The following is a 12,249-nucleotide window of genomic DNA, read 5'->3' as shown; positions in this document are numbered from 1 at the left end:
CATTCGCTTTTTCAATCTCAATACAGGCTTACTTGTATGTTTCTCTAAGTATTCATTGAATATCAGCTCTATACAGACCTAGATGAACCTCTTGATCAAACCTAGCCTGGCAGTGTTTGATTTATTTGTGCAAAACTGAGTTTTCTATTTCAGAATTCCAGTCGTTGGGGCCACTTTCTGTGCTTCTAGACAAGTCACTTAATGTCTGCTTGCCTTAACTTTCCTGCTATATGTGTGTTTCAGGGTAGTTTTCAGTTGTTTTAGATAAAATAATTTAATACAGATTACTCAGAGGTGCCTTGTCTACTTTTGTTGCAGTGGACAAAAGCTCTCTCCCATCAAAACAAAGCAAATAGGTAGGGGCTTCTGAAGTGTCCTTAGCTGTCTTCTTTTAAATCAAGTACTCTTAAATCAAGTACTCTACTACTGTTACTTCTACCTGACATAAGATCATAAACAGGAGGAAGTCTGAGTTTTACAGTCTGATAATGATAGGACAAGAGGGAAAAGTTTAAACTGTAAGAGGGGAGATTTAGATTAATGTTAGAATTTTTTTTTACTCAGAGGACATTAAGGTGCTTGAACAGGTTGCCTAGAGAAGCTGTGAATGGCCCATCCCTGGATATGCTCAAGGCCAGGTTGGATGGAGTTGGATTTCTTCCTGGTTGGCTCCAGCCTAGTTGCTCTTATTCTTTCTATTTTACCCTATCTATTTTTCCATTTTATTGCTATTTTATCATGGCTCTTATTATTTGCAGTAAAAAAGAGGAAAAAATAGGAGGTCCAAAATGAGATTTGAGTACTTGGAAAACAAAAGTTAGTGAGAATCAAATGCATTCCTTGCACTGCTTAAGTGCAGGAAAGTTCTTTTTTTCTGCTTCTGCTATTTTTTCCTTGCCAAGGCATGAAGAAAGTAGTACTGAAAGCTAGTCATTTTTTCCCCCTCTTTAGGAAGGGTCTTTGTATTTTAACAATTCTTTCATAAATAGTCTTGACTTTGTTAGCAAACGACTGACATAAATAACAAGCACTATTAATAGTGCAGGCTGAAGTTATCTTGGTTTACTCTTGCAGGGCCAAATACTCAAGCAGTATCAAGGAGATGCTTATTCTGTTTGCAACCACCATTTATAGAGTTGGACTGAAAGTTGCTCCAAATGAAGCTGATTATCGGATTCCTATGATGACCTGGAGCACGTGTGCTTTTACCATCCAGTGTATAGGTAAAGTATAATTTGGGTTTACTACTTTTTATGGTTCAAAACTCTTAAGGCCGTTTGATTTATAAAAACGTATACAGTCTGGATGTATGTACAATAAAGATAGTTCCATATAAGAAAAATATAGGTTAATTCTTAATACATGTAACACATGATCTTTAATCTGGTATAAAGAATAGAATGTTTTTGTTAGATGATACTGTATAGATATGCTATTTACATATGTAATGCTAACACTGGTGAGTTTAATCTTTAAGAGCTGTATTATGAACTGTAACATTAAGCATCTTCAACGATTGCAAAGCTGCTGAAGATGATTGAAATGCCATGCATCTTCTGTGTAGCCAAATATCTAATTACTATTGAAACATAAGTTCCTTTTTCAGATTTTACTCAAAAACACTTTTCAAAGACTTCAGAATCTTTAATCATTCTTGAATGATCTACATGATAGAACTCATTATTTCTGTTTGTCTTTATTCTTGAAAAATTCTCATACAATTTGTAGAACAAATGTGGTTTTCTGTAATCTGAAGTTGCTAAAAACGTGTTAGAGTATTTTTTTTAATACCATGTGAATCTATTTTTGAAGGCAAAATAACCTATTAGTCTAAAAATACTTGCCTTTTCTGGCTAATGTACCTGCTTAGTGGTCAGTGTTGCTTCATTTGTCTGCTGTATGCACAAAGATGGCACTATAGACATGGAGCTGTACCTAAATCAGAAGTGGCTTTCAGACAGGGAGAGAGTCAAGAGAAGTCTTTAACTGTGTTCCAGGCATTGAAAATGTAACTCTACATATCCATAAGAATGATTTGCCAAGTATGCCAGTTTTCCTTCTGACAAAGCTGTTGAAGTACAAGTGTAGTCTACTGTGATTTCGTAGCTCGCTTGATTCAGCTAGAATGTCAGGAGTTCAGAAGGTTTGTAGGAGCACTAGGAAGAAGGCAGGAATAGCCAGAAAAGCTAATTACAGCTATTTTGAATTTTATCAAATGTGCAGATGGTTAGGAGAGGACTGGAAGCCGCTCAGCTGTATTTATATGCACTTAATGCTGCATAGGTTGTTTTTTATTTTATCTCAAAGATAAATAAATCCAAAAGCCACCAGCCTTGGTGGCTGTCAAGAGTAAATTTTTGTCAACAAGGGTATCTATGTAATAGCTTCTATCACATGTGATATCAAAAACATATGAAAGAAGTATAAGATTTAGATGCATTACCAGGCAAGGATTATAGCATATGAGAGGCTGATATGATAGTCTGACATATGCTGGGCCATGTAACTTCAAAATACAAATGATTTACATGTTGCATATTAAACTGATGTATAGAAGTGCTAAGTTAAAGCACTTCTTTATATTAAAATATATATGTATGTGTGTATATATTAATATAATGATATGATATGTAGTTATAAAGATATATAAATATATATATTTGGTAAGATGAAATTTACCAGTTCATCTCTGAGGTGACTAAAACATAGTAGCATTCGTTTAGATGTCTTTTTACTCAATTAAGTTCATTTAGCTGCTTGTTTTGGTGGTTTTTTTTTTTTTTTTTTTTTTGATTATTTTCTCTTTACTATCTCTCCAGAACCAACGTGCTTGGGGAGGGAATGTGAATTGTGTTCTAACTTGGGAGATGTGTTTTTACAAGGTTTTTATTAAACTACGATCAAATGAAGTAGTGTGAATTTGAGGACAAGATAGCTGTACAGCATCTCTGTTAACATACCTTGATATTTGTGAGCATTGTATAAGAGTAACTGAAAGTACAACTAAATCTATAAAATATCCTATATCCTATTATCATTCAATGAAGCAGTGTTCCTTTAAATCTTAGAAAGGTCTGAAGACTTTAAGGAAAAGAAAAAGAAAAACCCGTTACAGCTTTTTACATAAAAATCCTTTGATGCTATTATGCTGGATTTTTCAAGAGAATTCTAAGCAAGTTGCTCATCAAATTATGCTGTGCTTTAAGAAGGATGTATGCTAAGAAATGTTTTTACACTTGATTGTGTTTATATGTGTAACTCAAACAGAAATGTTATGTTCCTGTAGAACAAAGTAATGTTTTCTGTGTTTAATTTTAAGAAAACCTCTTGGAAACAGAGGGGAAGCCTTTATTTGGATCTCTACAAAATAGACAGGTATGGGCAAGTAGATATGTGATGCATTCCTCTGAGATTTATCTCTTAAAATACAGTTCAGGCTGATAACAAAAATGTTCTGGAAAACGTTTCTGTGTTACATGGAAGTTCATATTTAATTCACTTGTCAATGCATTTCCTGTTTGTAGGAGTAGGATTTATTTTGCTAGTATCATTTTCTTGTCCAACCATTTTCTCTTGTGCTCTAGCACAGTGGCCTTAAAGCATTAGTGCAGTTTGCAGCTGCTCAGAGAACAACATCACCACAGGTCCTGATTCAGAAACATCTGGTTCGTCTTCTAGGAGGTATTGTGTTCCTTTTGTGTTGCAGAAGTTAAAACAACATAGAAAGAAAAGATAGATACTGAAAACAGTGCTAACTTCAGTTTCTCTGTTTCCTTACATCACAAAGTTTTGCTGCTTGACATAAACTAATTAGTAGTTCCAATCAGTAGAGCCAGCCCTGTATCATTTGAAGTTCCAAAAAATCCTTGAAGGCAGTTTACCCAGGCCTTGGAGTTACTTAGAGCATTAATGTTTACAGATGGCAGTGCTCAGAATTACTCAAATTGTAAAGACTAAACAGGTAGACAAGGCCACAAATCACATATTTCTCAATTGTTAGACTTAATCTGTTTAGTATTTTTGAAAGGCTACTTGCATTCTAGTTTAAGATACCTTAAGAGTCTCAGAGAGAACTGTTTTTCATATTTCTTGCCAATATGCTGAAAGTGGTGACCTTTTGTGAATACTCTTTTTTTAAGTAGCCTTCCACTGAGCAGGATGCTTATGTGTACAGGCTTTTGGGTTCTGCTAGATTGCAAGGCATCTAGTGTTGATGGTGAGATGCATAATTAATATCTCTATTTTGCAGTTCTTCTACCAAACTTTAAAACAGAAGACACTCCATCCCTCTTAGAAGTAGATATGTTCCACGTTTTGGTAAGGAGGTTCATTTTATTCTTCAGTAATAATGTTTTTTGGTTTGTTTGTTTGTTTTGTTTTGTTTGTTTTTTTTGTTTTTTAGAACCTAGATTTTTGTGATTTTAACCTGCATTGACTCTTCACTTGCATGAATTAAATGATTGTGTGATAGCTCTATACAAGCAAATTATTGTATACTTCTGTGATGTGGAAGTATTTACTCTTAGTTCAGCTGTTTCTAATTTGTGTCTCTGCAATCTCACTCTGTTTGAATTTCATATTTGTAATTGCAGCCATCTTTTTACTACCTGTATCGCTATCAAAACCTGAAAAAAAGCATGAGTACCCTTTCTCAGACTGTGGTCCCCTCATTTTCCTTTTGTCCAAATAGGCCTCATACCTTTTCATTTGTTTATGTTCATTCTCATTATACTATACTATACTATACTATATACTATACTATACTTCTTTATACTATTTCTCAGCATCTTCTTTCTTTCATAATAAAAATATTATATGAGGACCACTCTGAAAGTAGTGCCTCCTATTTTATTATGATGACCAGTGTCATCAGAGGCAGATGGTATGACAGTAAAGACTGAACCATTTTGCCAGTATTCTATGGCATTTTGTTGCCATGCAGCAGATGACAGCAGAGGGGCAATGTGACAAAATGGCATCTGACATGGGATTGTGTATGAAGCAAAGGTGTGGAATTTAATTCACACAGGAAAAAAATGCACCTGCTGACCTTCATTGATGCTTAGTGAATGTTTATGGAGACAAACCAGTGGATGTGGGTGCACTCTGGTTCATAATTGGTGAAAATGCATAGCTGGTGGTGATGACTGCGTTGAAAAGTGTTTTGTAGCTGAGAATTTGTTCTATCTGTAGTGTTATTGTGCTTTTCTTCTCTGTTGTAGTTTCCATGGAAATAAATAAGGCATTACATTCAGAGCAACTTATGTAGTTTTTTTCTAGCTTAAAACATAATTTGCCCTCATTATCTTTCTAATGCTTGGTTTCCTTTCTCACACTTGTTCAATGTTCTGTTTTTTTTACATGGAACAGAAACTAAGTTTTCTAGGAAGCAGACAAGCTTTCTTGACAAGTACAGTGAAGCTGTATCTGTTCCCTATGTGCTAGTGGGACAACTTGTTTTCAATGAAGTTTTTGCTTTATATAGTGTCTATATATATAGTTTATATATATAGAATTAAAACCAGCAAGATAAATGATGTCAAATTGACTACAGGAATGCAATATAACTGTATAGTGATGATACAAGTCTTTTACATTACCCATTTAATTAATAAATTTCTGTTACTTGAATATTTACTGCTTCCTTTCCACTGTAGGTGGGAGCTGTGTTATCATTTCCGTCTTTATACTGGGAGGATGCTGTAGACTTGCAACCTTCATCAATTAGTTCAGCCTATAACCACCTCTACCTCTTCCATCTGACAACACTAGCACACATGACACAAATTGTTATCTCTTCAGCAACAGGTAGGGATGTATTTAGGTTGTATCATTTCAGCAGTTCACAGAATTTCTTAACAGTAGTGGTTGAACCTTTTGCTAGTAATGATTAACATCTTCCAGATAGGAACTTTCTTTTTATTAACAGCTTTCATTGCTAGGTAGAAATAAACATTGTTACATTTGAAACAAACAGAAAGGTAGCACTACATCGTTTTCAGATCGTTTATTTTGTCATTTGTGTGTTCTGCATAAGAAAGTGAGGGTAATTACTGATCAAGTCCATCATTCCAGTGTTGGAACGTACGTTCTTCCACTTCTTGCAGGAAAAGCAAAGCGCTGCCCAACAGCAGCACTCTGAGCAGTACAGTGAGAATCAGTATGGATTTTGGAAATACTTTCCTTTACCCATCAAACTATTAAATAGCCAGGATATGGAATCCTATAAACTGCTTAAGAGGAATTTTTACTTTTCCCAGTGTATGGGAACTGCTGAATCATGGCCTGAACCTCTGATTGATCACCTGAGGTGAGCAATGAATCAGCCCTGGGAGCAGAGGTGAAGGCAATTCACCTGTGCTGCTGGAAAGGGTGGAGCCTGGCTGTACCTCTCCTAGACCCATTTAAGAGCTGACTGCCAGTGGGGAAGGATCTCTTCTGGAGATCCTCTCCTCAGGAGTTTCGTAGTGAGCCCAGAGTATGGGTAAGCATTATATCTGTTCTGTTTTGGTATAATAACTGCGTAGCCAAACTCTCTGGTATATTTCATAACTGTAACATCTGTGAAGTCATTGATTATACACCCAGTATTTCACACTACTGTTGAAAAACATCAGTAACCTACAGGCTTTCTGGCTACTACTTCCTGTTTACTTGAGCATGACAGAAGGAGGAATACAAGAAGTAAAAAATCCTGTTAACTTAATCCATACAGAACAATAACTTGTAAAGTTAACATGAAGAAAGCTGTTTCTACATGAGTGTGCCAGTGAGACAGTAATCATTATCTATTGTAGCATGCAGTTTTAGGAGGGCGTTCATTAGATTAAAAATAAGAAATGGAAAAGAACCAAAATAAAGTGGGGGAAAAAAAGTTCAATTTACTTAAAAAGTCACAAATGAAGTGCATTTACATTACGATTCATGTTTGTGTGTCCAGAATCCTCTACTGCTCGATCATATGACAACAGTGAGGAAGCATGCTCTGCACAGGCTTTCTGTAGAGAAGTTTGTCAGTACACCAGTGGGTAAGTAACAATTCAGTTACAGTACTGTGTCTTCCTAGAAACATAGTAATCCTCAGAGAGTGACCTGAACAACAAAGAAAATGAGGAGGCGAAAAAAGCCTCAAACAACATTTCATATGGGGAGTTCAGCACAATGCCTTGTGCTTTGTTTCCAGTACTCTTGAAACTTAGAAAGAAGAGGGAACTAGAGAAAGGAACCGGTGTCATTAAAAAGCCTGCTACTTGCAGGCAACGGGGCAAATTCTTACACTAAGAATGAGAAGTTACCTATGTTTATCTTGGAGGGAAGTGTACATGCAAACTACAAGTTAAAGAAATGTGAGACTATTTTGAATTTTTTTACTTACGCTTTTTCTACTACATATATTTCTAGTACAAAAGAAAAGGTGAGAAGTGTAAAGCTAATTATAGTTATTTTTTTGAACATTAGTACTGTCTTGGACTTTTTCGTTGGCTATTATCCTCTGTGTAGTGAAGCTCTTAAGTGCTTCAGTATCTATATGAAAAAGAAGGTAGGAAAAGTGGATGCAGCCTCTACAAATCCTGCTGTGACTTAACTTCACCAAAGCTAGTTGCAAATGCGGATTTTTTTTTTTTTTTCAAGGGTTGAAAATGCTGCTGTGTCTGAAAGTCTTAAGACTAAATTTCTGAACATTAAAAATTTTGTGTTTAAATAGTAGTAATTTTTTTTCATGCATGTGTTAGAATCATAGTTGCTGTGTATTTTGGAGCGTTCAAATGCAGAATTAAATGCCAGAATTCAGGCTGAAACTGTTAGCGTTTTTATTTCTGTATACGCAGTACCTCCTGATCCCGCCATGCTTTAACACTTAAAATAGTAATTCTGAAATGGTCTGTGATGGAGCTTTACTTGTTGTTTCTCAGCAGATCCTCGACAATGCTTGTCATCATCCTGCTCACATAAAGGTGTAGTTAGTGGTGGTTAATTTTTTTCTGAGAAAATTATCACTTCAGTATTTTTTTTTTTTCCAGAAGTAGGACTAGGATAGTTTAAAATAACAAGAATAGTGTTGTAGTTTTTATAACATAATGAAATGTGAGGCATATTATTTCCAACTGTTATTTTTGCTGCATGTGATGATTACTTAAGTTTTTTCTTCCTTAACCCTTTTGGATTGCATTTGGAGCTCTGAATGCATGGAAAAATGCTGTTATTCCAAGAATTACTGGTTTTCTGTAATAAAAAAGCTGCAGATATACGTTAGTTACTTCATGTGTATTATGCCATGCTGTATTGAGCAGTTTAAATCAGAGTTGTCTGAAGTTGGGCGGCTTTGTTTTGTACATAGCTAACATTGTAGCAGTTCTAGACAAAATGTGAAAGTATTCTAAAGATGTGCACTGTAAACTACTGCAGGTATTTCTCATTTGTGTATTACAGTTGCTTTAGTCAGGATATTCCAGGCTGGCTTGTGTGGGATTGTGTTAAGAGAGGCATCATGCCTTATCTTCGTTGTGCTGCTTTATTTTTTCATTATTTGCTGGGAGTTTCTCCACCTGAGGAGCTACTACAAGGTAAACATGAGAAAGCAAATGTATCCTTGTTGAAATTGTTTGTTCTGTTATTGGTGTGAAGGAATTTTTAATGTTCACAATAACTCAACAGTAGATAATGTTAATAAGACTTAAAAGGGAAAGATCAACTTGTGTATGAAAGGAAAATGTGGGAAGTTGAGTGGTCTAGGATTTCCGTGGAAAAATTGCTTCTGAACATGTGCAAATATTGAACTATCAGTGGTGTTTTGGTAGTGACCATCTATGGCTACAAAGATTTTGAAATTTGAGGCATTTTAGGAGCTTAGATTATAAGATCTGAGAAATAGCCTGGAGTGTATTAAAAATGAGAAAACACACCATAAAGCTCAAAGAGCACATCAACTTTCTTGTGCAATTGCTGATGTTGGCAAATGCTAGCAAAATAGAACTTATTAGAAATAAAGCATGTTACAAAATTTGAAACCTATTTCTTAAAGAATTCTAATGCATTGCAGATACTAAAACCAAAGTGCTTTGTTTTTTGTTAGAATGCAGGGAAAAGCTGAATTATCAACTATTTGAAAAGGAGAACCAAAGCTTCAATACACAACAGAAACATAGTCTTGCACTTATTTATGTAAATTATGAGCTAAGATTGAATATCATTAATTTGATTGCAAGTCCAAATCTTTGCACTGTACTTTTGTTGCCATCAGTAGAAAAGTGCTGTCAGTATCATCTGTAGAAAGGAGTCTCCTGGTGACGCAGCAGTGCTGTTTCCTGCAGGCCCTGTGAGCCAATACTTGACCACTTAGCAAGCTAGTAGCCTGGCACGACACTGTTGCATGTTAGCACTGACTTGATCATAGAGGAATTAAATATCATTGCATGCTCAAAGAGTAGTAAAAAGCTGAAATAGGATAGGTAAGGAAATCTGCTGCACCAATGTGTTAGGTACTATGCAATGAAATTAAGTTTAAGCAATAAACCACATTTTTATAATGACTTATACATGACTTAAATCTGATGTTGTTACATTATTATAAAACCAAAAGCAGATCTTGAGCTAATTGTCATAGCCCAAATTACATCAATGGAGCTATAGTCAGTTGTACAATCTCAAGAAGCTGTGCTCTGGCTGGAAAACCTGAATTATTAAATGGAAGAAGAATGGGGAGAATTGTAGTTTTGAGCGAATTATTCAGCAACACTGAGATGTTTCAACTGTCACTCTTTTCTTCTTTTTTTTATGCAGTTTCTGATGAAGGGCAGTTCAAGGCACTTTGTAGTTACCTTTCTCTACCCACCAATTTATTCCTGCTCTTCCAGGAGTATTGGGACACTGTAAATCCACTCCTTCAGAGGTACTAATTGAATATGGGCAGGACATGTTTTTGTGCTGTGATGACCCTGTGGGAATTGCATCAAATTTCTTAACAGAGATTGAGCTCATGCTAGAGTTGTGAATGTTCACTTGATGTGCATAAATATAGTGAATTTTTTTAAGATCTTAAAAAAACTTAGAGCACAACAATTATTTTTTCATATTTTACTAGTTATATTAATTTTATATTACAATTATAGTGTAAGTAACTAGTGCTTGCAGACATACAGGAGTTTGATTCCTATAGGCAAAAGGTATCATGAATCGTTGCATGCATGGTGTAGCATCTGCTGTTCACTGGCCTGTTTTTAATGTCAGTAGCAAAAGTGTTGATTATATAAGTTATGAAATGAGAGCATAGAAAACTTTATAGCCTGCCAGATGAGTCTTTATACTGTATCTTCTCTGGATTTCTAAAACAGACTGATGAAGGTAGAAGATAGCTGAATTGCGTAATATAAATATTGCGTACGTTGTAATCTGACAGTAAAGAAACAATTGGTAAAAATTCTTCTTTCAAAAATGCAAGTAAATAACTCCTTGCTACAGCTGGCCCTCATTTATGAGAGTAGTTGAATAATTCTGCTTTATTGCGTTGAAGAATGTCTCCGTGTATTTACTGTGACTGTTTCAGTCCATGGTTACGTTAATTATTATTGCTGATTCTTGGCAGAGTTCTCTGGATCTCACTAGCTTTTTCAGGTTTTTTTTTCTACCTCTGTTTTGTTATCTAGCTTTCTTCAATTTAGTTGACATTCTGAGCTGCCGACTCCAGCCTACAGTTTATATAGCTCATTTAACAGTCTGTTACATGGAAGTTTGCTGTAGTTACATTTGTAGTATATACTATTAATTGCAAATCGGTAGCATTCTCACAAGTGTATTTATAAGTTTGTGTTCAGAGTTTCTACATGTGTGCTCAAAGAACTTGTAAGAGAGGCCAACTCTCTTGCATGTGCTTGTAAACTTCAGAAAGTAATTGATAAGGGCAGATCTAAGAAATGTATTGTAGTCTTCATAGCAAAAACAGAAGTTTTGAGTGAGATACAGCCTTTTTTAGGCAGTAGTAACAGTTGACAAGTCATCATATGAGCTCAATACTTTACCTACGTATCTGCTTATTTCTTATTAGTTGAGTTTAGCAACACTGAAGGTATATTATCATCAAATGCTGTCTTCTGCAAATCTTTTTTCCAAATAGGTGGTGTGCTGATCCAGTGGTACTCAGTTGCTTGAAGGGCAAGAGCACTGCAGTAAGGTTAGTAGACTGGGTTTTGTTGGTTTTTGGGGTTTTTTTTGGTCCTTTTTTGCCTTAAAACTGTTCTAGGAATGAAGTGGTTGCTAGGAGTTAGCAGTGCCTGTATTTTTTTTTTTTTTTCCTGTTGAAGTACTACCATAAATTCATTTCTCTTTGGCTCGGTGATTCTTTGTTAAGAAGGCACAGCATTCTGTTAACCAATTTATGTGCTTTGTCTAGGGAAGAACAAAAGCTAACTGAAACATGAGATACCTTTGTGCAAATATGTTATATATACAATTTAATTTCATCAACTTTGTTGGAATGTGGAAATACTGAAACTTCCATCTGGACTTCTAGAGAAGCTGGTCAGGAATTGCAGAAGTTTACATAAGGGACCAGAAACTTAGCAAGATAATGATCTATATCTACCCATTATGCTTTTTGCTGTGATGTATATATATTTTTTCTTGTAATATTTCTTTCACTTACACAGGTATCCTCGGAAAAGAAATAGTTTAATAGAGCTTCCTGAAGATTATAGCTGCCTTCTGAACCAAGCATCGCAGTTTAGGTAATGTACTTAGTAGTCCTGCTGGGTGTTTTGTCACTTTGATACTCTTTCAGTTATTGTAGTTATTGTTAGAACTATAAACAGAAATGGTTTTGTGGAAGCAAAAGCACTTCTGCAGTTATACAAGTCAGTACTAGCAGTTGTTCATTTTAAGGCTGCAGTGCAGCAGCTTGCTCAATGTATTCACTTTTGTTTGGAAGTATTGCACTTTAATCTGCTGGTCATTTTTCACCACTGTAATGTGGGTTTGATGTGGCGTTCAGCCTGAGTATTTTTGCACAGGACACAAGAAGCCTGTCAGGTTGGCTCTGTTTTGTGCCAGGGAGTATGAATCACAGGATAATTTGGATGAGAGTGACTTCAGCACATCATCTAGTCCAATCTCCTGCTTGAAGGGGGTATCTTGCAGCTGAAATCTTTGAAGCAATGTAGAAACAGAACCAAAGGAACCAAGTGTGTGATACAAGGTTATGACAACAGTATATATCTTAAGTGTGGCTTTCTTTTTAGGAACATTATTGGTAGTTAG

The 12,249-nt window shown here is 35.5% G+C and overlaps 1 protein-coding gene across 1 annotated transcript in view; it reads left to right on the top strand.

Annotated features, from left to right (window-relative positions):
• Window positions 1–12,249, top strand: part of UBR1 (ubiquitin protein ligase E3 component n-recognin 1) — a gene marked incomplete at its 3' end in the record, with an annotated part of 54,768 nt that overhangs the window by 39,432 nt on the left and 3,087 nt on the right. Inside the window, exons 34-43 of the mRNA XM_079536714.1 lie at window positions 1,075–1,223; window positions 3,320–3,375; window positions 3,585–3,681; window positions 4,250–4,317; window positions 5,658–5,808; window positions 6,941–7,028; window positions 8,431–8,564; window positions 9,781–9,889; window positions 11,111–11,167; window positions 11,643–11,720. Of these exons, the coding sequence (XP_079392840.1) occupies window positions 1,075–1,223; window positions 3,320–3,375; window positions 3,585–3,681; window positions 4,250–4,317; window positions 5,658–5,808; window positions 6,941–7,028; window positions 8,431–8,564; window positions 9,781–9,889; window positions 11,111–11,167; window positions 11,643–11,720 (987 nt within the window). The remainder of the gene's footprint in view (window positions 1–1,074; window positions 1,224–3,319; window positions 3,376–3,584; window positions 3,682–4,249; window positions 4,318–5,657; window positions 5,809–6,940; window positions 7,029–8,430; window positions 8,565–9,780; window positions 9,890–11,110; window positions 11,168–11,642; window positions 11,721–12,249) is intronic.

This window comes from Tetrao urogallus (assembly GCF_951394365.1).
Source record: "Tetrao urogallus genome assembly, chromosome: 6".
Lineage (NCBI taxonomy): Eukaryota > Metazoa > Chordata > Aves > Galliformes > Phasianidae > Tetrao > Tetrao urogallus.
This window is presented reverse-complemented; position numbering and strand designations above follow the sequence as displayed.